At 34.8% G+C, this 23,869-nt stretch overlaps 1 protein-coding gene across 4 annotated transcripts in view; it reads right to left on the bottom strand.

Annotated features, from left to right (window-relative positions):
• NUP62CL (nucleoporin 62 C-terminal like) overlaps positions 1 to 23,869 on the bottom strand; it is an 86,744-nt gene that overhangs the window by 42,205 nt on the left and 20,670 nt on the right. For 3 of the 4 annotated variants that reach the window (XM_072957796.1, XM_072957797.1, XM_072957798.1), the window contains 2 exons: positions 2,441 to 2,545; positions 798 to 896 (listed from right to left, as the gene is read on the bottom strand). The exons of the other annotated variant lie outside the window; for it this stretch is intronic. In XM_072957796.1, coding sequence (XP_072813897.1) covers positions 798 to 896; positions 2,441 to 2,545 — 204 coding nt within the window. The remainder of the gene's footprint in view (positions 1 to 797; positions 897 to 2,440; positions 2,546 to 23,869) is intronic. 4 annotated transcript variants of the gene reach the window in all.

The raw sequence follows: 23,869 nt of genomic DNA on the forward strand, positions 1-23,869 counted from the left end.
ACTGTTACATTTTTTTGCAAATATGGTAACTTATAAAGTTCCCAAGCCACACTCTTTCATAGGTTGGCCAGTTAGCTGAGTATACATAGAAACTCAGTTAAGTGTTGGTGATGCAAAAGATGGTGTACACCTCTGTTTAGGAATAAAATTATTTTAAACTTAAAAGGGGTTGACTTTTAGTTTATGACAGGTTTGAAAAGATTAATTTCAGACTAAAGTAAAGTGTAAAGTAAAAACAAATAAGAGTTCCCTAAAGCGGAGTCTGGCTTAAATGGAAGATTTAAGTAATAACTGACCTATAACCACTCAGCTCACAATAGCTAAAAGGTAATGTGTAACAAGTCTTCTTCAACTTACAACCTAACTAACTCCTAACTGGCAGAAACAAGGTCTATAGACACTTGTAATCACGTTTAGGAGAGAGTCAACTTTAATACAGGTCAAACCTTAAATTAACTTTTAAAGAGAAAAACTCTATGAAATCCAATGTATTTGGGTATTGGGTCACTTTAAGCAGTATACTCAATAATTAAAAACGTTTAAATTTAAAAGCTGACAAGAGTTTGATAGCAGCTTTGATGATAGTCGTCTCAAAGAAATAATATCATTGATATCAACTGTCTCATTCTACTCTTTGGCAATCATCAATACTGATATACCTTTTGGACACTCTGATGAGATGATTAAAACCTACTTACACAGTCCGAGAAGCAAAGGAATACAACCTGCTTACTGCTTGTTATGCAATACATTTCCAATGAATGTTCAAACACATCCCAGTAATTCTAAAATCTTACTAGATGCTGTAGAAACTGCTCCACCTATTCCAGGGAATTTTAATCCAAATCCTGAAGTTGTATCACCAAATACTCCAGCCAAAGTTGATGGGGCACCAACTGCAGAGAACAACATAATATTACCTATTACCCATTTAATCAAAAACAGTGAAGAATTTATATAGAATCTTTTTCATCTGAGGAGTCCTTTATTAAGTTTGGCTAAACATCAAAAAACTATGGTCAATTCATTTATATGAGAAGTCCAGAAAAGGCATAGGGACAGAAAAGAGATCAGCAGTTGTCTAGGGCTGAGAGCTCTTATTCAGACAATAGAAATGTTCTAAAACTGGGTTACAGTGATAGTTATACAATTCAGTAAACTTATTAAAAATTTAAAAATCACTAAATTATGTACTTAAAATAAGTTAATTTTATGATATGTAAATTATACATCATTAAAGCTAACGTAAAAATACAGTGGTCAAGATTTCTTTTCATTTTATGGGCAAGGACATCAAAGACAAGAAGGAAAAAAGCCTATCAAAGGCCAGAAGTCAAGTCTTTGAATGGAAAATAGAATTCATTCAATAATTTTAACTCCCAACTTCAGACATGGTCATATTCACAAAATTTATTATACCTGATAAGGATATTGCTTACATATATCAAAGGTTTCCAGAATCTCAGTCATGTCTCAAGATTAGAATCGTCTCTACTTGGAAGAAAATACAACTCAAGTGGTAACTTGCAATTTCAATTAATGGTCACCTATGTCAACTGCACAAGAGGATGGAGATGGTAGACCACTATTTTTCATGCTTGATGAAGCATCAGCAGTTCCTGGTAAGTTTTATTCCCAGCAATGGTGACAATCTTGCTATAACAAGGCTTGGCTGGGGAACCATATACAGCTAGGATTACGATAATAAAGTCTAACGATCAACATCATGGTACTGTGAAGATGTCTCAAAAGCACAGGCAGCTTACATGGACCTGTAAGAAAGAATTGCCTAAGATATATACAGAATTCAATATTCTCAACATTTGCTATTACTCTATTAATGGAAGATGTATAGCAAAAAAGTTGGGGTTACAAGATAATTAATGTCTCACTTCTCAGCTCAAAGCATCCAAATGTTCCTCTTCAAAGGGAAAGAACAGGAGACATCACACAGTGTCAATTAAAGCTCAAAACTACAGCTAGGCCTGAGGTCATGTAACACTTCTGATAGGTTAAATGTCAGGACCACAAACTTGGTCTATATAGAAGAAAATACAGGAAGGCTCCAACATTTATTTCCCATTTTATCTTATTCACATGGATAATAAGACTTCTTCTTCCCTTCAGAAATACTTGGCAAAACCCCCACTCTTCCTACTCCCATTAGCTTCAAGAAGTTGTTTCAAAACACTACAATGTTAATGAATTATATGCTTAAAATTATCACTTTAAGCTGTAATAATCATGTTAATATAAAATTCACAGCGAAAGCCATGACAATTAGGTTCTTAGGCAAAGCTACTATTGACATCAGCAGTTAAGATGGATTCAAACATAATGATAATTGATGAGATGTACGAGATCCATAGCTTATACTGGCAAATTGAGTTAAGTGGCCTGATGCGAAATAATAGTATTTTCTTTGCAACCAGTAACTTACATGAGAACCCAGTAGCAGCAGTGGAAGTAGAAGCATTTGAGAATGAGGTAAACAGCATGGCGCCTGAACTAGCAGTGGCAGCAAAAGTAGATGCTGAAGCCAAACCTAAAAATCAAAGTAACAAGCAGAAAAATACGTCACTAAAAATAATTTGTAAAAAGTAAAAGACCATTATGACAAAGTTCACTTATCTGGAGAAATAAAAACAAAGCAAGGAAAATCAAGTACCCAGATATTTAATAAATATGACACAGTAAAAGCATGATTTAAAAAATAGTTTATTAGCATTGCTTAGTACAGTCAGCCTTCCAGCACCATCATAAGAAAGAAATTCTACTTTACTAAAAACATAAGCAACATAAGAGAGGGATCCACTTTCAGAACTGTGACATGAGAAGTCTAGGGACTCATTCCCCAGTAAAACAACCATAACTGGGAAAAAAATTAATTGAAATCTCTGGAAATTGTTCTGAAGGTATACAGCAAATAAACATTTATATAAGGAAATCTGCTAAAACTCAGGAATACCAATGAGAGTCTGTGGCATATGAACCATAACCTACTCTCTTCCTTCCCTCCACCTCCTTGTTCACCTCGCAGGAAACTCCACTCCAGGCAGGAGAAGTCAAGAAGACTGGACTCTCCCTCTTCTTCCAGATCCCAGCCAAAGAATATAATATTTCATTGGGAGGGGCAAGCAGTCAGCATCTCTCATCACCTCCAACACACAGTTATAGGGATGAAATTTCTGGTGAGTACAGCCAAGAGTTGAGGGGCTCCTTTCCTCCAGTCAGCCCCCACTCACAGGGCAGAGGCTGTACACCACGTGTAGCAGGCTGAGAATACTGGGGCCCCATCAATCACCCTGATTGTTTTGCCCCAGCTCACTTGTAAGGCTGAGGTTACATGCCTGAAGAGATAAGCAGGAAGATCAGAGGCAACTGACATTGCCCAGTGCCCAAAGCACTGGTTCAAAGATTTGCTCAGGGATAAACGTAACCCATAAGAAAAGAGAGTTCCCAAGCTACGTCCAAAAGAACTGACTTTACTTGAAACAGAGTATGAGGAAGTTCAAGCCAAAGGACTCTCGAAAAAAAATGGAGATTTTGATGGTAAGCAATTAAGAGGAACTAAGTGGCTTCATGAAAGCAACAATTTAGACTGCAGGCCAGCTAGCCAGAGATAACCAGGGAAAGAGAAGACTGAAAAGAGCCCTCCTGAGGATCAGAAGAGTTAAGTACTGATACAAGCTACACTGTGGATGAATCTGGGTAATATTATGCTAAATGATAGAAGCCATATACAGAAGGCCATATCTTATATGGTTCCACTTAAATGAAATGTCCAGAACTGGCAGGCAAATCCATATACAGAAAGTCTATTAGTGGTTGCTAGGAGCTGGGACAAGGAGGTAATGGGGAGTGACTGCTAATGGCTACAGGGTTTCTTCTGAGGTGATGACAATGTTCTGGAATTACACAGTGGTGATAGTTGTACACTCTGTGAATATGTTTTTTTTAAAAAAACCTCACTGAATTGTATACTTTATAGGGTGAATTTTAAGATATGTGAATTATACTTCAATTATGCTGTTATTTAAAAAACACATGATCATCTCAATAAAAGCAGAAAAAGCATCTGAGACAATCCGACACCTTTTCATGATAAAAACACCCAACAAATTAGAAAGAGAAGGGAACTTCCTCAATACGATAAAGTGCATTTATGAAAAAACAACAGCTTACACCATGCTTAATTATGAAGGACTGAATACTTTCCAACTGCCATCAAAAACAAAACAAGGATGTCTGCTCTTACCACTTCAATTCAACAATACATTGGAAGTTTTAGCCAGGACAATTAAGCAAGAAAATGAATAAAGGACACCAGACTGAAGAGGAAGAAGTAAAATTATCTCTATTAAAACAGATGACATGATCACAAATACAGAAAATTCTAAGGAATCCATAAAAAAACTATTAAAACAATAAAAAAGTTCTGCAAAGTTGCAGGATACAAGATCAATATAAAAATAAATTGCAATTCTATATATTAGGAATGAACAATCCAAAAATGAAATTAAGAATATAATTCCATTTACGATTGTTAAAAATGAATACAATAGTTAAGAACAAACCTAATAAAAGAAGTGCAAGGCTTGTATCCAGAAAAATACAAACCATCATTGAAAGAAATCAAAGACTTCCTAAATAAATGGAAAGATCTCATGTTCATAGAACAGAAGATTTTATATTGTTAAGATGGTATGGTGGACAGAAAAAAATGGTCCCCAAAGATGGCCACATCCTAATAGCCAGAGGCTATGAATATATTACCTTACTTGACAAAAGAAACTTTACAGATGAGACTAAGGTTAAGTAACTTGATACAGGGAGATTATCCTGGATTATCCAGGTAAGCAAAATCTGAGGACATGAATCCTTAAAAGTAGAAATCCTTTCCAGGCTGTGATCAGAGGGAGATGGAGACCACAAAAAAAAAATGGTCAGAAAGATGGAAAGTTGTTGATACAAATGGCCATCTAACACTTGAAACTCAGTGTCATTAGTCATTAGGGAATTGCAAATCAAAACCACAATGAGATACTACTTCTTATCAACAAGAATGACTATAATCAAAAAGACAGATAATATCAAGTGTTGGTGAGGAGATGGAGAAACTGGAAATCTCATGCAATGCTGATGGGAATGTAAAATAGTATAATCTCTTTGGAAAACTGTAAGGCACTTCCCAAAAGTGTTAAACATAAAGTTACCATATAACCCTGCAATTCCACTCCTAGGCATAACAACAAAAGAAATGATAACATATCCATGCTAAAACATGTACATGAATGTTCACAGCAGCATTATTCATTGCAGACAAAAGATGGAAACAACCCAAATGAATATCAACTGATAAATGGATGAATAAAATGTGGTATATTAATACAATGGAATTTTTTGGCCATAAAAAGGAAAAGAAGTACTGATACATATTAAAACATAGATAAGCCTTTATGCAAAGTAAAAGAAGCTAATCACAAAAAAAATCACATATTGTAGAATTCTATTTATATGAAATGTCCAGAACAGAGAAATCTACAGAGACAGAAAGCAGATTTGTGGTTGCTAGATTTGGGGTGAGGAGAGAATGAGTAGTGACTGCTAATGGGTATGGACTTTCTTTGGTGGGTGCTGAAAATGTTCTAAAATTGACTTTGGTAATGGCTGCACAACTCTGTGAATATACTAAAAACCAATTAATTGTACACTTTAAATGGGTAAATGATATGGTATGTGAATTATACAATAATAAATCTGTGAGAAAAAATAAATAGAAGTCTGGAATAAAGTTTCAGATAACAGATTGCCTGGCCTCTTGCTTTAAATTGCAAAATAAAAACTATAAAAGAAATAAAGCTAGAGAAATTAAGTACATAAAGACACAAATAAGATTAATTGGTTAACTGAAAAGTTTACTTTTTTATCCTCATGATAGATCACTATAGACGACACATAGTAGTAAGTGCTCAATAAATGTTTCTGAATTGAACCAACATTTTCCAGACTCCAGTACATAATTATAGCTATTCTTTTTCCTTTTCAAATGGGAGAAGTGCTTAATAAGTAACTGCTTTTGAATCTACTGCTGCCTCCATCTACCTGTTGAACAATTCATGGCAATATATGATGTAAGACTCTGCTATCTAAAAACATCTAGGGTCACTGGGGGTGTAGGACATAGGGAGGAGATGCTGGGAAGGAATTGGGAACATTACCACATACCTCTATTTAAAATGTGTATTATGGAATATCCCTATATTTCATTTAGGAGAAGCACCACATGTATACTTTTAAAGAAATAACCAACTATAGCAAAGGTGTTTTAATATTTATAATTCAATACCTACCAGTGAGGCTAAATTTTTATCATGGGTTTAATGGTTACTTTAATTTCTTCATTCAAAATGGCCTATTCACGTTATCTGCCCATTTTCTCATTGGAGTATTGTCCCATCACTAATTTTTAATAAAAGTGCATATCAAGGCTGTGTAGCCAAATGTTGTAAATATTTCCCAACCCCAGTTTGACATTTCCTGCTTTTTATTTTGTTTTTATTTTTTATGTAGTCAAATCTTTCCATCATTTTCTCCCTTATGGTTTATGTCTCCATATTATGTTTCAAAATTCCCTCTGAAACATATAAAAGGTATTCAACTTCATTTTTAGGAGAAAATCACAAATTATAACTGCATTGAGAACAATTTCATCTAACAGATGGGAAGAAATAAAAAACTAGCAACACACTCTGTTAAGGACACTGTGAAATAATGGGTAGCCTCTGAGATTTCTAACAGGAGTACAAATTGGTATAACCCCTACAGAAAACAAGCGGCCAATGTTTTTAAAATTACAAATGCATCCTGTCTTTTCAACCAGCTTTGCTTCTTCTGGAAATGTATCTGCAAAGATGTACTTATACACCTGTAAAATGACACGTAAAATGATATCCATTGCACCACTGTATTAGCAAAAGAGGAAACAACCAATGCCCATTAGCAAGGAGCTAGATAAATAAATTATAGCACATCCAGACCATGGAATTCTATGATGCTATAAAAAATAGTGAGGAAACTCTCCATATACTGACTGATATGAAAGGAGCTACAAAATGTTTAAAATAAGGGTATAAAGTTTTAAGTTTAAAAGGCAAGATATAAAATAGTGTGTATACTACCATTTATATTTTTAAAAAGGTAGAGGGCTAATATATATATTTGCTAGCAAATCTATGAAGAAGCTCTGGAAGGATACATACAATTATAGTGGTTAGCTGAATGGCAGGGGTAGGGGTAGGAAGGAGTAATACAGGGTGGATAGGGGAGAGTATACCTATTTATACTGTTTTATAGTCTTGTTTTCAAACCATTTGACTGACTATAATTATATATTTTTAAATTATACTTAAATGGTCCTCTCCCCAACCCAAGGAATATTATGTACCTATTTTCATATTCACCTGTGCTCTTTAAATGCTTATAGTTTTGTTTTCTACCTTTAATTCACCTAGTATTCCTTTCAGTTAATCTTTTTCAGCAAAACATAATCCCCTTCCCCCTAAATCACCCGGTTAGCCAGCTACTACAATTTATTTATTCACTACTCCATCCTCTTTCCTCAGGTTGGAAATGTCATCTTCATCAACCCAAGTCTGTTTCTGTACTTTAAAATTTTTCACTGATTTTTCTTTCTATCCCTGTTTCACAAGAGAGTTTCAATTACTGAAGCACTAGGATTCATTTATTTTTATATTAAATATTTTAAACTTACAGTTAGAGAATAAACTTACAATATATTTTCATATATTTTCCTACAAATATTCTATCACTACTTTCCTTAAAAAACAAAAGCTAGTAGTCTCATTCATTTATCTCATTTAGAATTGTGTCAAGTCTCTCCTTCCTTTCCTTTCCCCAAAGATTTGTATTGTGATTTTACAAGAATTACATTAAATGTGTAGCTTAATTTGGAGAGAAGTGATATTCTTACACTACTGAGTGTGTGTATTCTTCATTTATTCACATCTTTTTTTTTATATTCCTTAGTAAATTTTTGTGGTTATCTTCATATAGGTCATGCACATTTTTAAAGTTCATTCCTAGGCATTTCATACTTTTGGTTGAAATTGTTAATGGGAACTTTCTCCATTATATTTCACAATGACTGTTTAAACATGGGAAAGCTATTGATTTTTGCATTATTTATTTTGTAACTGGCCATATTACCAAAACCTCTTCACTAGCGCTAATTAAATTTACACTTGATTTATGCCCGTATTTTAAAATCTTGTTCATCTGTCTCAGATACTGGCATAATTTCAGGGGCTTGACCTTAATTCACATACCGAGAGGTAACTAAGGAAGCAAATGCCATTTTATACGATTTGTTTTTAAGCTAAAGGAGTCTTACTCTTAGATAAGGAAGGATTTAAAAGACAAAGTCTCATTTTCCTAATTATAGGACTATGACAGGGTTTTTCAACATGGCACTACTGACATTTGGGGCCAGATAATTCTTCAACAAAGAATGTGGAGGACTGTCCCATGCTGGGATATAAAAAGACAGGTATATTTGGTCTTTGTCCCCTTTCCTGGGCAAAGGTCCTAAAACTCTTATAATATCCTAAGTGAAGGGAGTGATAGGCGCATCTTTTGTTATAATATTTAGATTTTGTCCCCAGTTCCAGAAATAGCTCCTATAGCAATAAAAGTGAGAGGAGCCTCTTTTGTTATTTATAACAAGCCCCTTTAAACTATATCTGACTTATGTTAATGAGGTGAAATTTAGACAGTCCCTAAGGGCTTCCACAGGAACCAAATAAGTGATTAGAAGGTTGGAACTTTTAACCTCACCCTTTGACCTCTGGTGAGAGGAAAGGAGCTGGACACTGAGTTCAATTGCCAGATGCCAATGATTTAATCAGTCGTGCCTACAAAATGGAATCCCTACCAAAACCCTAAATGAAGGGGTTTGGAGAGCTTGTGAGCTGGTGAACACATGGAGGTGCTAGGAGGGTGATGTGCCTGGAGAGGAAATGAAAGATCTGAGCTGCTCCCCCATACTTTGCCCTATGCATCTCATCTATTTGGCTGTTCCTAAATTGTATCATTTACAGTGAACCAGAAATTCTAAGTCAAGTGTTTTCCAGTGTTCTGTGAGCTGTTCTAGCAAATACCAACCCAAGGAGGGAGGAGTCTTGGGAACACCCAGTTTATAGCTAGTTGGTCAGAAGTACAGGTGACAACCTAAGACTCGCAATTGATATCTGAAATGGGGGACACCCTTGATGAACTGAGCCCTTAACCTGTAGGGTCTGTGCTACGTACAGGTGGTGAGTATCATACTGAATTGTAGGACACCCAGTTGGTGTCTCAAGAGTTGGAGAATTGGATGGTGTGGGAAGAATCCCCACTTGTATGGTTTCAGAAGTACTGTGTCTCAAGACCAACAAAATTTTCCTTTATGTGCACTGCAAAGTATTTAGCAGCATCCCTGGACTCTACCTACTACATGCCAGTAACTCTTACTCAGTCTGGACAACCAAAAATGTCTCCAGACACTAACAAATATCCCCTGGGAGAGGGGGCAAAAATTGCCTCCAGTTGAGAACCACTTCAGTAGAGGAAGGGTTCAATATCGTAATTTTTCTCCACCTAGCACTATAAGAATAACAAAATCAGCCTTAATTCCTTGATGTTTAAGAACATAAGAAAATGTCAACTATCTTAATAAATCATTAACTATAGAAAATAAGCAAGAATTTTTTTAACAGAATAGAGGAAGGTGGCCTTACACTATAAGACAGTGGGGCCTGCTACAAAAACAAAATGGTGATACTAGGCCAAAAAAAGACAGATAAATAGAATAGAATAGAAAGTCCAGAAGTAGAACCAGGCATATACAATAATTTGGTGTGAGAGAAAGGTGGCATCTCAAATCAATAGGGGAGGAATGGCTATTCAATGAAATACAATACTCACTAATCATTTAGAAAAAAATAAGATTCGTAAAAACATAATGGAATTGTAAAAATGTTCAAGTAATCAATAGGAAGACAAGAAATTCCTAAAAATATAAATCATAAAAACACAAAAAGAATTAAGAATCCTGAGATGAAAGAGGTCTATACAAATAAGTCCAGAAAGAGAAATTCAGAAGAGTGAGAGATTCAAGAACACAAAAATTAAAATCTTAACAATCTCCACTTTCCAGGAAAATGGCATACATGTACTTTTCCCTATTCCTCCCACTAAATACAGCTACAACCCCTGGACATCATGTATAAAACAAACATAAGAAAACCCTGAAGGTTGTAGAGAAGAAGGCAAACCAGCTAGGGATCCAGAAACCCAAGGAACATTGTGGTAGTGAGTTCCATAGGTTTTCTTTTTGCCTCATATTTCCCAGGCTTGGAGTTGAATAGGCTGGCAACCCAGAAATACCAATGGGTATACACCAAAAAACAAACAAACAAACAAAAAAACAAAAACAAAACCCAATAAAGAAAGCCTGCTCTCTAAAAAAAAGACAAGGAAAGGGCAGACCAGAGACAAAACTTTTACACAATAACCATTCTACTATAACCAATACCACATAAAAAACTGTGGTCTCACTTCCCACCTCCCACCTATACCAGAGAGCAGCAAGTGAGGAGCCTAAACTTCCACCATTGTGAGGCTGTAATGAGGAGTCCCAGCACCCTGGCTAAGATGGTATCAGAGATCAAGTAGGGAGCCAGGATTCTCATCCCCATCAGTAGTTAATGAACACTGTCCTCATGATGTCAGTGAAAACCACATCAGGAGCAGGAACTCCCACTCCAACCAGCAGTAACTAAGAGAACTTGGCCTCGGGTAGCAATGGCAACCAAGTGGAGAAAATGAAGTTCTACTCCCACCTTACAGTAACAAGGCAACACCCTTTCTTCCCATGCCAGAGCAATGTCAGCTAAATGCCAGCTAAAGCAAAAATCTTGAATCTGATTCAGTCTCATAACATAATATAAAAATGTCCAGGTTTAAATTAAAAATCACTCATCCTACCAAGAACCCAGAAAGATCTCAAACTGAATGAAAAAAGACAATACCAAGATGACGGAAATATTAGAATTATCTGACAAATATTTTAAAGCATCCACAATAAAAATGCATTGGTAAGAATCACAAACACACCTGAAACACATGGAAAAATTAGCCCTAGCCAAAAAAAAAGGAAAGAAAGAAAAAAAGAAATTAAAACTGCTGCAAATAAATAGAAGATATAAAGAAGAACCAAGTGGAAATATGAGATAACCAGAAAACCAATAACCAAAATGCAAAGCTAAGTGAAAGGATTCAGCAGCAGAAAGGAGGGGATAGAGACAAGAATCAATGATGACAGAGTGCTAAAAAAAAGAAAAAAAGAATCAATGATGACAGAGTGATAGAAATCCACAAGACACTTAATTAAACTTCTGAAAACTAAAGACAAAGAAGAAATATTGACAGTAGCAAGAGAAAAATGTCATCTGACCTATAGAGGAAAAATTTTTTGAATAACAAACAGTTACACAAACTGAGGTCCACCCATATCATGGAATACTATGCAGCAATAAAACAAACAACTGACACACACAACAATCTGGATGATCTACAGAGAAGTACACTGAGTGAAAAAAGCCATTCCCAAAAGATTGTATACTGCATGATTCCATTTATGTAACATTTTTTAAATGACAAAATTACAGTAGTGGAGAACAGATTAATGTTGCCAGGGTTATGTTAGATAGAGTGTGCGAGCAGAAGAGAAAGAAGTAGGCGTTGCTATGAAAGGGCAAAATGAGGAATCCTAGTGGAGAGAGAACTATTCTGTATCTTACTACCAACAACAACATCCTGGTTGTGATACTGTACTATAGTTATGCAAGATGTTACCACCAGGAGAAAATGGACAAAGTGTATGTGGGATCTCTGTATTTTTTCTCAAACTGCATGAGAATCTACAATTATGTCAAAATCAAAGGCTTAATTTAAAAAATTAAAATATTTTACTACTTACAAAACTCAAAGAAAAATAAAACAAAAACAAGCTGGGGAAAATACTTCTCACACAAATATTAAAGGGTTAATATTGCAACTTCATATAAATAAGAAAAAGATAAATACCATATTAGAAAACTGAGCAAAAGATACAAAAAGGGAATTCATTCACTTTCTCTCTCATTCACTCACACACACACAAACACAGATATAATCAATCAATAAACAATTTGAAGTCAGCCTTACTATAATTTAGGAACTGTAAATGAACATGATTCTACGATACAATTTTCACTGTTAAACTACCAAAGCTTAAAAAACAAACAAAAGGGATAATATCCAACACATGTAACACTGTAGGGAAATGTATACTTTCATAAAAACAACAGATATAACTAACATTTATCAAGTACCTATTACATTGACTACCTAGAACATGTCAGGCAAGGTTCTAAGCATTTTACTTATTTATATGAACTTATCTACCTAATCCTCACAACAACCCTGTGAGGTAAAGCACTGAGCACTCATTGATGAGCAAACCAAGCACTGAGAGGTTAGAATAACTTGTTGGAGGTCAGAGAACTGGTAAATAGCAGAGTCAAGACACAAACATTTATTTCCTAGTTGTTGTTTTTTTGATAACAGAAATGTACTATTTGTAATATCAAAAATTCATTTGTACACAATTAAAATAGCTCCCTAAGGTAGAGACCAAATATTCTAGCATCATTATTATTTCAACACTCTACTTCATCTCTTCATGTCCTACAATGCTGTACTAACCAATCAAAATTGGTTTTATTATCACTACTACAAATTAAAATAAGTTATTTCTCTGTTATCTATAATTAAAAAATATTTTACCTTTTTGGTTGTTTCCAAAAGCTCTGAAATCATTACTATGAATATGTAATTTAATACAATATTCCAGAAGGTAAATGTATACAATATCTCACTCGGTGTATTTCCCAAGTTCTAAAATATCTGAGGCATCTACAATAAAATCAAGATTATATGGCTTATAAACCAGTAATCTTTATTAACTGCATTTTGCTTTAGCTAGATTCTAAATGTCTTCTCTTAATGTTCAACATAGGTTAAATATATTTTACTGAGTCTTACTTATTTAGAAACTGTTAACCCAGGCATGTAAGATGTCTTTACTAGTCAAAATATTTTACCATTCCACAACTATGCCATATAACTCACTTATTATTGCGTTACTATTTTAATAGTCTCAAAAATTGTATACTACTCCGAAAATATTCTCTTTTTTATTGTACCTCCTGATAAATTTCATTTCGGAAGTTTTATTTTCAAAAAGGAAAACAGATCAACAGATTGTGAACAAAAACATACTTGCTAAACACAAGCATTAAACAGTTGAACAAAACATTTCAGTGTAACTCTATTATTACTAGAGGCCAATGTGTGTAGAATACTGGTTCTCAGAAGGTTGTAACTTTTCCCCAAACATTCCTTGGTTCTAAATCTAAAACTGCAAAACCAGAAGGGGCAGTTTGGATTTAATTTCTATCCCATTCATTAATAACACTAACCTGCAACAAAAGAAGTTAAGTCACGTTCAGATGACTCAATCAAGTAAGAATTTCAAAATTGAACTTGAATTCTGTGCTTCCCCCTTAGAGAGCAGAGTTCAAACCTTACCAGTGGACTGTCCACCATGGTAGAAAGGAGCAATTGATTGTGTAGCAATTGTTCCACTAGATGCCCAAGGAGCAGGAGTGAGGGGTAATCCTGCAAATGCTATTGGTTGAGCTGTATTTCCCATCAAGACAGTACTGAAACTGATGCACCAGTCTGAAGTACACATCCATCAATGAACGAGAACCCTGCTGCAGCTGTAGACTGAGTGACAGGTAGTAGCTGAGTCAAAAGCAGAAGGAGTAGATGCTGTCACCTGGTGAGGTAAGGCACTGCTTGTACAGCATTAGTAAGGGTGCTGGCATCCAGCCCAAAGCCCCTATAATCACTGTAGGTTGTGCGAAAGCAGTGTTGCCCAAGTTTAATTTTTTTGTATTTATTCTAAATAGAAAAAGGAAAAAAATCAATAGAACAGTATTCTGACACATAAATGGCAGCTGGATTACATAGCCCCTGTCAAATTAAGTTTTAAATGTAAATAGTTTGTAAGATTTTATTCTATAGGTTATATCGTCTCAATACAGAAGGAAAGATAACCAGATATTAATATAGGAATGTATGTACAGAGCTCCCTTATTTGCTCATCCACAGATAAAGGTTTCCTAATTTGGTCTACTTTAAGGGGAAAAAAGTTTTAAATGTTTTAATGGGGAAAGGGTAGTTTAGAAAATTTTATTTTCAGGATAGACAACAGAATTTACACTTCTATCAGTCTGGTAGACTTTATTAAAAATGTAAGTTTTTGTTTTTCTACACTGACTCACAAAGTCACACAAGAGGCATCTCTTTAATTTCTAGAAAATTTTAAATGTATTTCATGACCCATGAAAAAAGTGCTTCAACATTTAAATTGCCTGTCCTAAGAAAGGTTATTTAACACTCAATTACAAGTTATTAAATAACTAACAGGATAGGGGAGAATTCCAGAGGGAATACTCCAGCTTTCATTAGGCTATCAGGTGTTACTGAAAGAAATAGCTGGATCCAACTGAATTTATACAGAAAGGCATTAAAAAGTGCTCCCTTTAAAAATTCTGAGATGCAGGAGGGAAGAATGTATATCCAAGGTCATTACAATGATCAATAGACAGATCTCTCTAGAGAGAGACACTTAATCAGCAAGCAGCCTAATTTCAAGATGATATATGTTCAAAACCCAGTGAGTACTCTTCCTGTGGCTCACATAAAATGAAGGGAGACCACAGATCAGAATTCAATGTGCCTTGTGTCTCAAATAAGAAATGGCTTCAATTTATAAGTCTATCTTGGGAATGAGTGGCATAATTCCCTGATAATTGACTTAGAAATGCCATACCACCCCTTTACCCTTTCCGTACTCTGAATTGAAAGCTTGTCTTTGAAAGATGATTGCCTTTGTAATCACTGAAAGAATCTAATGGTACTGCTCTTACCCTCTGGAAAATCCAGTTCCTACTGGGGTAGGGGTTGATGCAACTGGTGCTCCAAAGCTGAATCCTGTATTCTGTGTAACTGGAGTTGTGTTACTAAATGAGAACAGGTCGGTAGAAGATGCACTTCTAACTGGTTGAGATGGAGTCCTCAAATTAAACCCCTTTGTACCAGGTAGAGAGAAAGTAAACCCTGGAGCTGAAGTAGCTGTCTTTGAACAGCCAAAATTAAATCAACCTGTAGGGATACCAGTTCCTCCAAAAATAAACCCACTCCTGACTCCAAACCCTCCATGGGGTTAAGAGAGGAATGGAAGGAGAAAAGTTTTAGAAATCTCAACAAGACCTCCAAATCAAGATGGCAGGTGGAAGCCACACTGGAATCTCTTATACTCCAAACTCCAAGAAATAACAGTTAAAAGGGACTTAATAAAAACATTAAAAAATACAAAGCAGAGTGTTTGAAGAAAGAAGACATTTTTTTTCAGGTGCCAGACAGGGAATTCCTATCTATGAGCAAAAGCTAACACTGTAGAGCCCAAGGGGGAAACCTGAATGACATATGTGCCCTAAAAGCTGGAAATATGCTAGGTTGTGGGTAAATCTGAGGCCACAGGGTCATAGGTTCCTCAATCAGCAGAGACCTAGTGAAGCGTAAATCTGGGAAACCTCTACAGGAGAATGGAAAAGGCAATGGAGACATGCAGAAACATCAAGCTGGTAGAGAAAATATGCATGTGGCTCAAATTCAATTTACCTTTGTGGTGTGGAAACTTCAAACTAAGATGCTAACATAAAAACTGGTTAGGAGCTGATGAAACTTTCAGGGCCCAGGAAGGTTGTCCATGGCATTACTCAACATGTGATCCAAAAAAAGCCCCCAGAAATTAACTCAAAGACAAGAATTACAAAACATCTAAGTAAGCAGTCTACAAACCTGAAAATTAAGACAATTCTCATCTAAGGAATTAAGAGATAATTGAGCAATATGAATGGTACATTAAAATGTTTAATATGTCCAAATAGCTCAAGAAAGAAATAACATTCACAAAACAAATAAGTAATGTGAAAAAGAACCAAGAAGAAATCCAAGAAGTGGATATAGTATTAGAAACAAAAAGGCTCAAGAGATAGATTTAAATAGTAGACTAGACATAGTTGAAGAGGAAAAAAAATCATTGAACAGGAAGAGAGAATAGAAGAAATCTGCCAGAACACAGGACAGATAAAGTGATGGAAAAGAAGAGAGAAATTAAGAGATAAGGAGAAAACAAAAGAGAAGTTTCAATATATATTCAGAAGGAAAGTCAGAAGGAAAAAACAGAATGGCAGAAGCATTATTCAGAGTTAATAAATGAGTTTGCTAGAACTGAAGAAAAATGAGTCCTCATATTTAAAGTCACCAAGTGCAAGCAGGCAACCCCTCCCACTACCATATACACACACCCTTTATATTGAAACCCTAGAATATTAAGGACAGAGAAAAAAATATGAAGGTTACCAGAGAGGGAAAAAAACTACCTAGTAAGGAGTAACAACCAAGTTGACAGCAGGTTCTTCATTAGCAACAAATAGTAAATGGGATAATATCTTTAAATATCCCTTAAAGTGTTAAGGGAAAATCATTGTTAAATCATAATTCTAACCCACCCAGTCAAGATTTATAAAATGGGATGTGACTAACAATCAGTTTTTATATAATAGCTCTGAAAGGCAATTCTAAGAAATTGGTTTCAAAAATATTTCATCAAAGTTAAGAGCCCCACTATTTTATCCACCAGTAAAAATGAAAAAAAAAGAGAAAAAACACCAACCTATCATGATTCCTTCTTATTGCTTAAATTTTTTATACTTTTAGAAAGAGCTCCTTTCAATGTAGACATAGATTTTAATGAAACATGCATACATTAAGAAAAAATATCTGGAATCCAATTTTCTTTTTTTCTTTTTATTTTTTAGCATGGTTTTAGATTTCTAGAATTGAGAAGCTAGTTCAGAGTTTCATATACTTCCCCCCTCATAATTTTCTCTATTATTAACATCATGCAATATTAGTACGGTATATTTGTAACAATTAACGAACCAATATCAATATATTATTATTAACTGAAGTCCATTGTTTACATTGATTCACTCTGTGCTGTACAGTTTTGTGGGTTTTGACAAATACATGTCATGTATCCATCATTACACTATCCTACAGAATGGTTTCACTGCCCTAAAAACCCTGTGTGACTATTTATCCTGCCTCCCTTCCCTTGAACCCCTGGCAATCCTTGATAATTTTTTTTGTATATATATTTTTATTGAAGTATAGTCAGTCCACAATGTTATGTCAATTTCTGGTCTACAGCATAATGCTTCAGTCATACATGAACATATATATATTTGTTTTCATATTCTTTTTCACCATAAGTTACTACAAGATATTGAATATAGTTCCCTGTGCTACACAGTATGAACTTACTGTTTATCTATTCTATATATATATATATTAGTTAGTATCTGCAAATCTTGAACTCCCAATTTATCCCTTCCCACCCCAGAATCCAATTTTCAACTCAAATTTCTTGAAGACTTCTCTGCCACCAGAAGCACTGTTGCTGCAGCAATTCTTAAAAGAACTCATAAAAGACCTAAAAGCCATTTATGCTATCCTTTCAAGTCAGCTTTGCAAATATGTAGACTAGCCAGCTTTTGTCTCCCACTTCAGCATAGTCAGTAACTAAACCTGGTTAACCATCTCCTCCATTGGCTCCCCACAACCATTGGTTTCTAGGAGTAAGATGATCCCCTACTGTCTCTAGGATCTTCACCCAGGCCACTCATGCAGGTTTTGATTCTAGACATTTTGATATTACATATGCATATGGAAACAACTATTATGTCACAACTGCCACCTAGACCAAAAGGTTTGTAAAATAACATCAACTGTTAAAGACTCATTTCAATTTCAGAGATGTTAAAATTTAAAAACTGTAGCTCTTAAAATTGATGAAATACAGTATCTTGAGTCGTGTTAGTGTCATGGTTATAACTGAACACCTTCCCAAGAGTAACTCTGAAGGAAAATATTTATCTAAATGTGTTAATTATGACATGCTTATTTTTAAGCCATGTACACATTTTAAAATTTTCAAAATGTGAGCTCCAAATGGTGATTTCAATGGTGTAATAACTAGTCCTGGAAGGCAGAGAAAAAGATGCATTCTGGGCAGAATAAGAGCCCTTGTTGCATGTAATCTTATGTTCCAAAGGGTACCACTCTCCTGAGGTTATGAATGTTATGTTATTATAAACTATAATAATTTAAATTATCATATATGTTATATAATAATACATGATAATATTACAAATGTTGACAGAAAAATTATTGCTGTCAAACCATGGTTCTGATATGGTCACAGATATTGACATTTTCAGAATTAGGTCATGTTATCAATGCCATATTACAGGCCAAAGGAAAATCTTCTGGTAGCCATCAAAAGGTGGAATTATTTTACTGTGTCCTTGCATGTGTGGACTTTCTATTCTTTTGGAAGTAATTTAAGAATCTCCCTATTATAAGAATCTCCTATTAAATGTAGCATGTACATTTAATTTTTTTTTCTACCTTAGAAATTTGAGAAATAAAACAAATGAATTTTTGTCATTATGAATTTGGAATTTAAGATTCTTTCCCTTCCATTTCATTTAGATCTTATATCTGTCATATCCTTCACTTAAAAATTTAAATCTATTTTTCTTAACCAGTTTCTGACAAAGGTGTTTTTAAAAGTCTCCCATTATTATTAGAGATTGTCAATTTCTTCTTATAATCCCATTGCTTTTTACTTTATATATTTCAAGACTATTTTGTTAGGGGCATAGATTCATGGTTGATACTCTCTTGGTAGATTTCCTTTCCTTCACCAGTGTGAGATGACTATTTATTACTAAATTGCCTTAAATCATATTTTTCTGATATTAATGTTGCCTCAGCATTTTTCTTTTGGTTAGTATATACCTAGTATATCTTTTTCTACCTGTTTGTTTTCAACCTTTCTGAGTCATTCTCAGTGTGGTTTTTGTAAAGCTGAAAATCTTTAAATACAGTCTAAGAATCTCTTAATGAGGGAGTGCATTTACATTTATTTTGACTACTGATACAACTGGACTCATTTCTTCCATCTTATTTTGTCTTTTCTATTTGCCATGTTGTATTATCTTTTACCTTCTCCTGTGTAAGTGGATTGATGGGATTTTCTTTATTCTTCTATTTTTCTCACGGTTGGAAGTTACATATTCTATTCATTATTGTGAGTTTCTCTTGAAAACTTTAACATAGTTAAGTACATGTTCTTCTAACAAAGAAGATACTGAAGTTCTAATACTGAAGTTAATCAGTATTCCTTATTCTTTTGAACAAACAGGACCTTAGCACATTTCAGCTTCTCTATGCATATAAGTGCTTTAATAAAAAATGGAAAACAAGTCTGTACTCCTCTATGTGGCTAGTAGGAATATCTCTCTGTCATTGTTGAGTCCCTCTAGCCAACCTCTGTTTCTCAACATCTATTTCTCTTCAAAGTGCTCTCTCCTTATCCACACTGCCTGACTATAAAGCAGTTTAAAGTTGACAAAACTACAGACTTTTTATGTTGAGCCCAGCTTATAGTTCCATCCTGGATGCCTTAACGCAAGCACACATGTTCAAAGAAAGAAATACCGATGGTAAAAGGGCTTCTGCAGAAAGCTCACTAGGCCCAAAGAAATCATCAGAGCTCACTGAAAAGGCTCCTGGAATAGTCCCTGCCTGGTACTCCAATCTAGATGAGGCTTACTGAATTAACTAAACAACTGAATAGGAAGAAAACAACACAATGAGTGCTGACACTTAACCAGACTGTGCTAGTCACTTAAACGCACTGGAATCTCAATTTCCTCACCTCTAAAATCCTGGCTGTTCCACTAAGTGAGTAACCAAAATGCATCCTTAAAAATAAGTTTACAAAGGGCCCTCCACATATATTACCTTGTCTAATTTGATTTAATGTAAAGTGCTATATGAAAGCTTTCCAAAACATAATGCTGGGGTTCTCCTCGCTGTCAGCAAAGGATCAGTAAATCAGGGTTATTTATGGAGCACTCTCTTAGCTGCCTCAGAGAGTAAACATACCTTGCATCTCAAATTACAATTCAAAAAAAATTGCTACACATCGATCTCATTTATCAGCATGCAAATTATCTTCTCAGTGTACTACCAATCTCGTTTATCGATCCTAGGAGTGTTGTGTGTAGTGGGAAATCTGAAATCAAACTCACTGAATAAACCCCTTGTTTCACGAAGAAAGCCTTCCAGAAATGGAACAAAATAAGAAAGTAGAAAAATCTAAGCCTCAAAGTACAATAGGGTCCTTCTTTGCACTGACAGTTATTGATGCCAACTCTGGAAGTAGAAACTGAGTTACTAATGTTTTATCCTAAATGTCTGAGTCCCCAGAGAGAAAGAGATATGGAGAGGGGAAATAAGCAAAGCCATTTTTAAGGAAAAAGGAAGGGATCAAACCTCTAATGGTGATCATTTTATTTTATGTCTAAATAAAATATAGGGCTACTGAAAACGGTTCTTTAGTTTTGAGTTCATATTAAACATCTTAAGCAATGTAACTCAGTGATTATCTTTCACATTAAGTGCTTTTCTCCCCCTTCATACAATAACTTGTCAAAGCCATAAAGTCAGAATCTTATTTTTAAGGGCTAGAAAGGTGTTTTTTTTTTTAATCCCAAAACTAAGACCAACTTTCCAAACATTAAAAGGCTGACACTGCAAAAGACTGTAAATTGCCGTGAAACAGGCCTCATTCTCAGTGAGTGCCTTTAGCAGTTACAAAATTGGAAAAGAAAAGACCAGGGGTGGGATCAAAGGGGAGGGTGGGCAGAGGGACTCAAGACAGGGAAAATCTTGGAGGAGCTGAGGACTCAAGAGAAAGGCAGGGTGTGTGTGTGTGTGTGTGTGTGTGTGTGAGGGGGACTCAAGAGAAGGCAAGAGTGGAGGGCAGAGAAACCAAAAGAGAAGGCTTGGCTAAGTGGAAAAGAGGCAGAGGGACTCAATAAGGCAGAGCATGGGGTGGGGGCAGCGGTGGAGGAACAGGCTTAGGGGAGGGAGAGGAGAAAGAGTACAGAGTAAATCACTGGAGAGAACTAGTCTAAGAAATGAAGTAGGAATGGCATTGAAATGCAAAACACAGCCTTAAAAGCCCCAGACTTTTAGAAGAACCCTCCCCCAGTTTTTTGTTTGTTGAAAAAACAAAAAACTGGAGACTTCTGAAGTACAGTATTCATAAAAATCTTATACAGTGAAGTAATAGTAGTCATTTAAAGATTTCAAAAATATATCATTTTAGAGGGAAAAATAAAATCTGGCTAATATAACTTAATTTGAGTTTATTATTTTTTTTAATAAATCTCACTTTTCTCAGGGTTTTACTCCACAAAAACAAGTCATCAAGTATACATCTTTGAAAAAATAAGCATAATTCTTATGTTTGTAATTTTTATTGCGGTAAAATATGCATAATGTAAAATTTACCATTTTAACCATTTTTAAGTGTATTATTCGGTGGCATTAAGTACATTCACAATATTGTTCAACCATCACCAATATCTATGTACGAAACTTTTTCATCACCACAAACAGAAACTCTATACCCCCTGAACAATAACTCCCCATTGCCCACTCCCCCAGCCCCTGGTATCCTCTATTTTACTCTCTGTCTCTGTGAACTTGTCTGTTTTAGGTATTTCTTTTAGTGGAATCATACAGTATTTGTATGATTTATATGAATATTTGTATACTTGAAACAACCTAAATGTCCAGCAAGAATAGGGGAATGGAGAGATTTTTAAGTGGCATAGTTATATGAGGGCTACTTTACAGCAATAAAAATAACTAACTTTATCTACATTTATCAATACAGATAAATCTCAAAAACGCTGTTAACCCCAAAAAGGTTGCAGAAAAGTAAGTACCATAAACCATTTATGTAAATGTTAAAAGACATACAAAACAATACATTACAAATCATTTTTTAGTTTTGTGTTTAGTTTTAATGTAATGTTTTAGTTCTTTAGAAATAATATCTAATGAAAATATGGCTAAAGGTTAACAAGTGTTAAATCTTAGGTGAGTACATGGACGATGGTATACAATGGTCTCTGCACTTTTCTGTTTGAAATATTTTATAACATTAAAAAGAGGGGTTACTTAATGTCTTAGAGTGACAAAAAATAAGACAATCTGTGTGCTTTGAAAAGGGGGATGTGCTAATATAGGCCAATTATAACTTTTATTCTCCCAGTCAGCTTAATTGCTTCCCTTATAAAAAAATTTAAATTACAAATGAATATATACTCATATAATCTTTGGAAAAGATATTCTATAAAGAAAGCTAATCAGCATGAGTGTTATTATGGCACTTGAATCTGCTTGAATCTGCTATGATTCATACATTTTTTAAAGTAAATCCTTTTGAAAATGTCCATATTTATTAGTTAAAAATACATTCAACCTAACTCATATGTATAAATGGATACCATGGCTGATCACTGCTACTCCAGCACAAAGAAACCTAGATGGGCAAATTCATTCATCCAATGGGAACAAAAACTCACAGCTCAGGTCCAGATCTTTGACCTTCCTGTTAGGATTCCTTTTGAGTTCATGAAACATAAAAGTTATATAAATGATTTTAAATAGCCAAGACTCTACAGTGTTATTGATAACATGGAATAACTGGAAATAAATCTTCTGTTGTTGGTTTAGTTAGGCTGAGTAAATTATGGCCATCTCACTTTATGGAATATTAGGCTGCTATTAATAATGAAAAACATGAGAACTATCAACAGCATAGAAAAATGCCCAGAATAATATTAAATAAAAAGAATTAAAATGTATAAACAGGGATTAAGATTATGTAATAATAACGGTACCTATAGATAAAATAGGAATGAAACAGAAATATCAGTTATATTTTGATAGCAGAATTAAGAGAAAATTTTCATCTTTAATTTCTTTCAATGCTGGTTTAATAAATTATTTAACTAGTGTTTTAAAATAATTTATATATTATAAAAGAATTAGCTAAACTATATCCGTTTTTCACAACTATAACCCACAGAAACTTTCGGTTGTTTTTTATCTTTTAGTTTCATCACTTTAAAATCAAACTAGCAGTCAAAAGCAAGAAATTCTGTTGTCTCTGTTTCTGACATAGGCAAGTCAGGGAAGCTCTTTTTCCTGTTTCAAAATCTGCCTCTAGATCTGACCTGCTATCAAGGCACAATGGATGAGAATATTAGACTTAATCAAGTGAGTATCTCAGAGATCCACTCACTGATACCACCCTGGGCGGGTCACTGAACCTCTCTAATCTTTGTGTTCCTCAACCCCTAAGTTTCTGTATTAACAAAATTCTCCATAGGAATCAAATGCTTGAAGATTCATCTCAGATCCAGGACCTATGCCTCCAACCCTGGAAAAAACAGCACTTAGCATTGGATTCAACCTTGCCAGGAGCAGGCCAAATCTCGAAGAAGAAATTATATCCCTAAACATAAATAGTGTGTTTCTCAAGAAGAAAACTATTATTTATTAAGTATCTGTGCATCTAGCACCGTACCAAGCACTTCCTATATGTTATATGAACCACCTTCCAGGGCCCCACCACAGACCCACAGAACCAGTACCTGGAGTGCAAGGAAATCTGCATTTGTGACAAACATCCTAAGTG

This window comes from Vicugna pacos, unplaced genomic scaffold (genome assembly GCF_048564905.1).
Source record: "Vicugna pacos unplaced genomic scaffold, VicPac4 scaffold_76, whole genome shotgun sequence".
NCBI lineage: Eukaryota > Metazoa > Chordata > Mammalia > Artiodactyla > Camelidae > Vicugna > Vicugna pacos.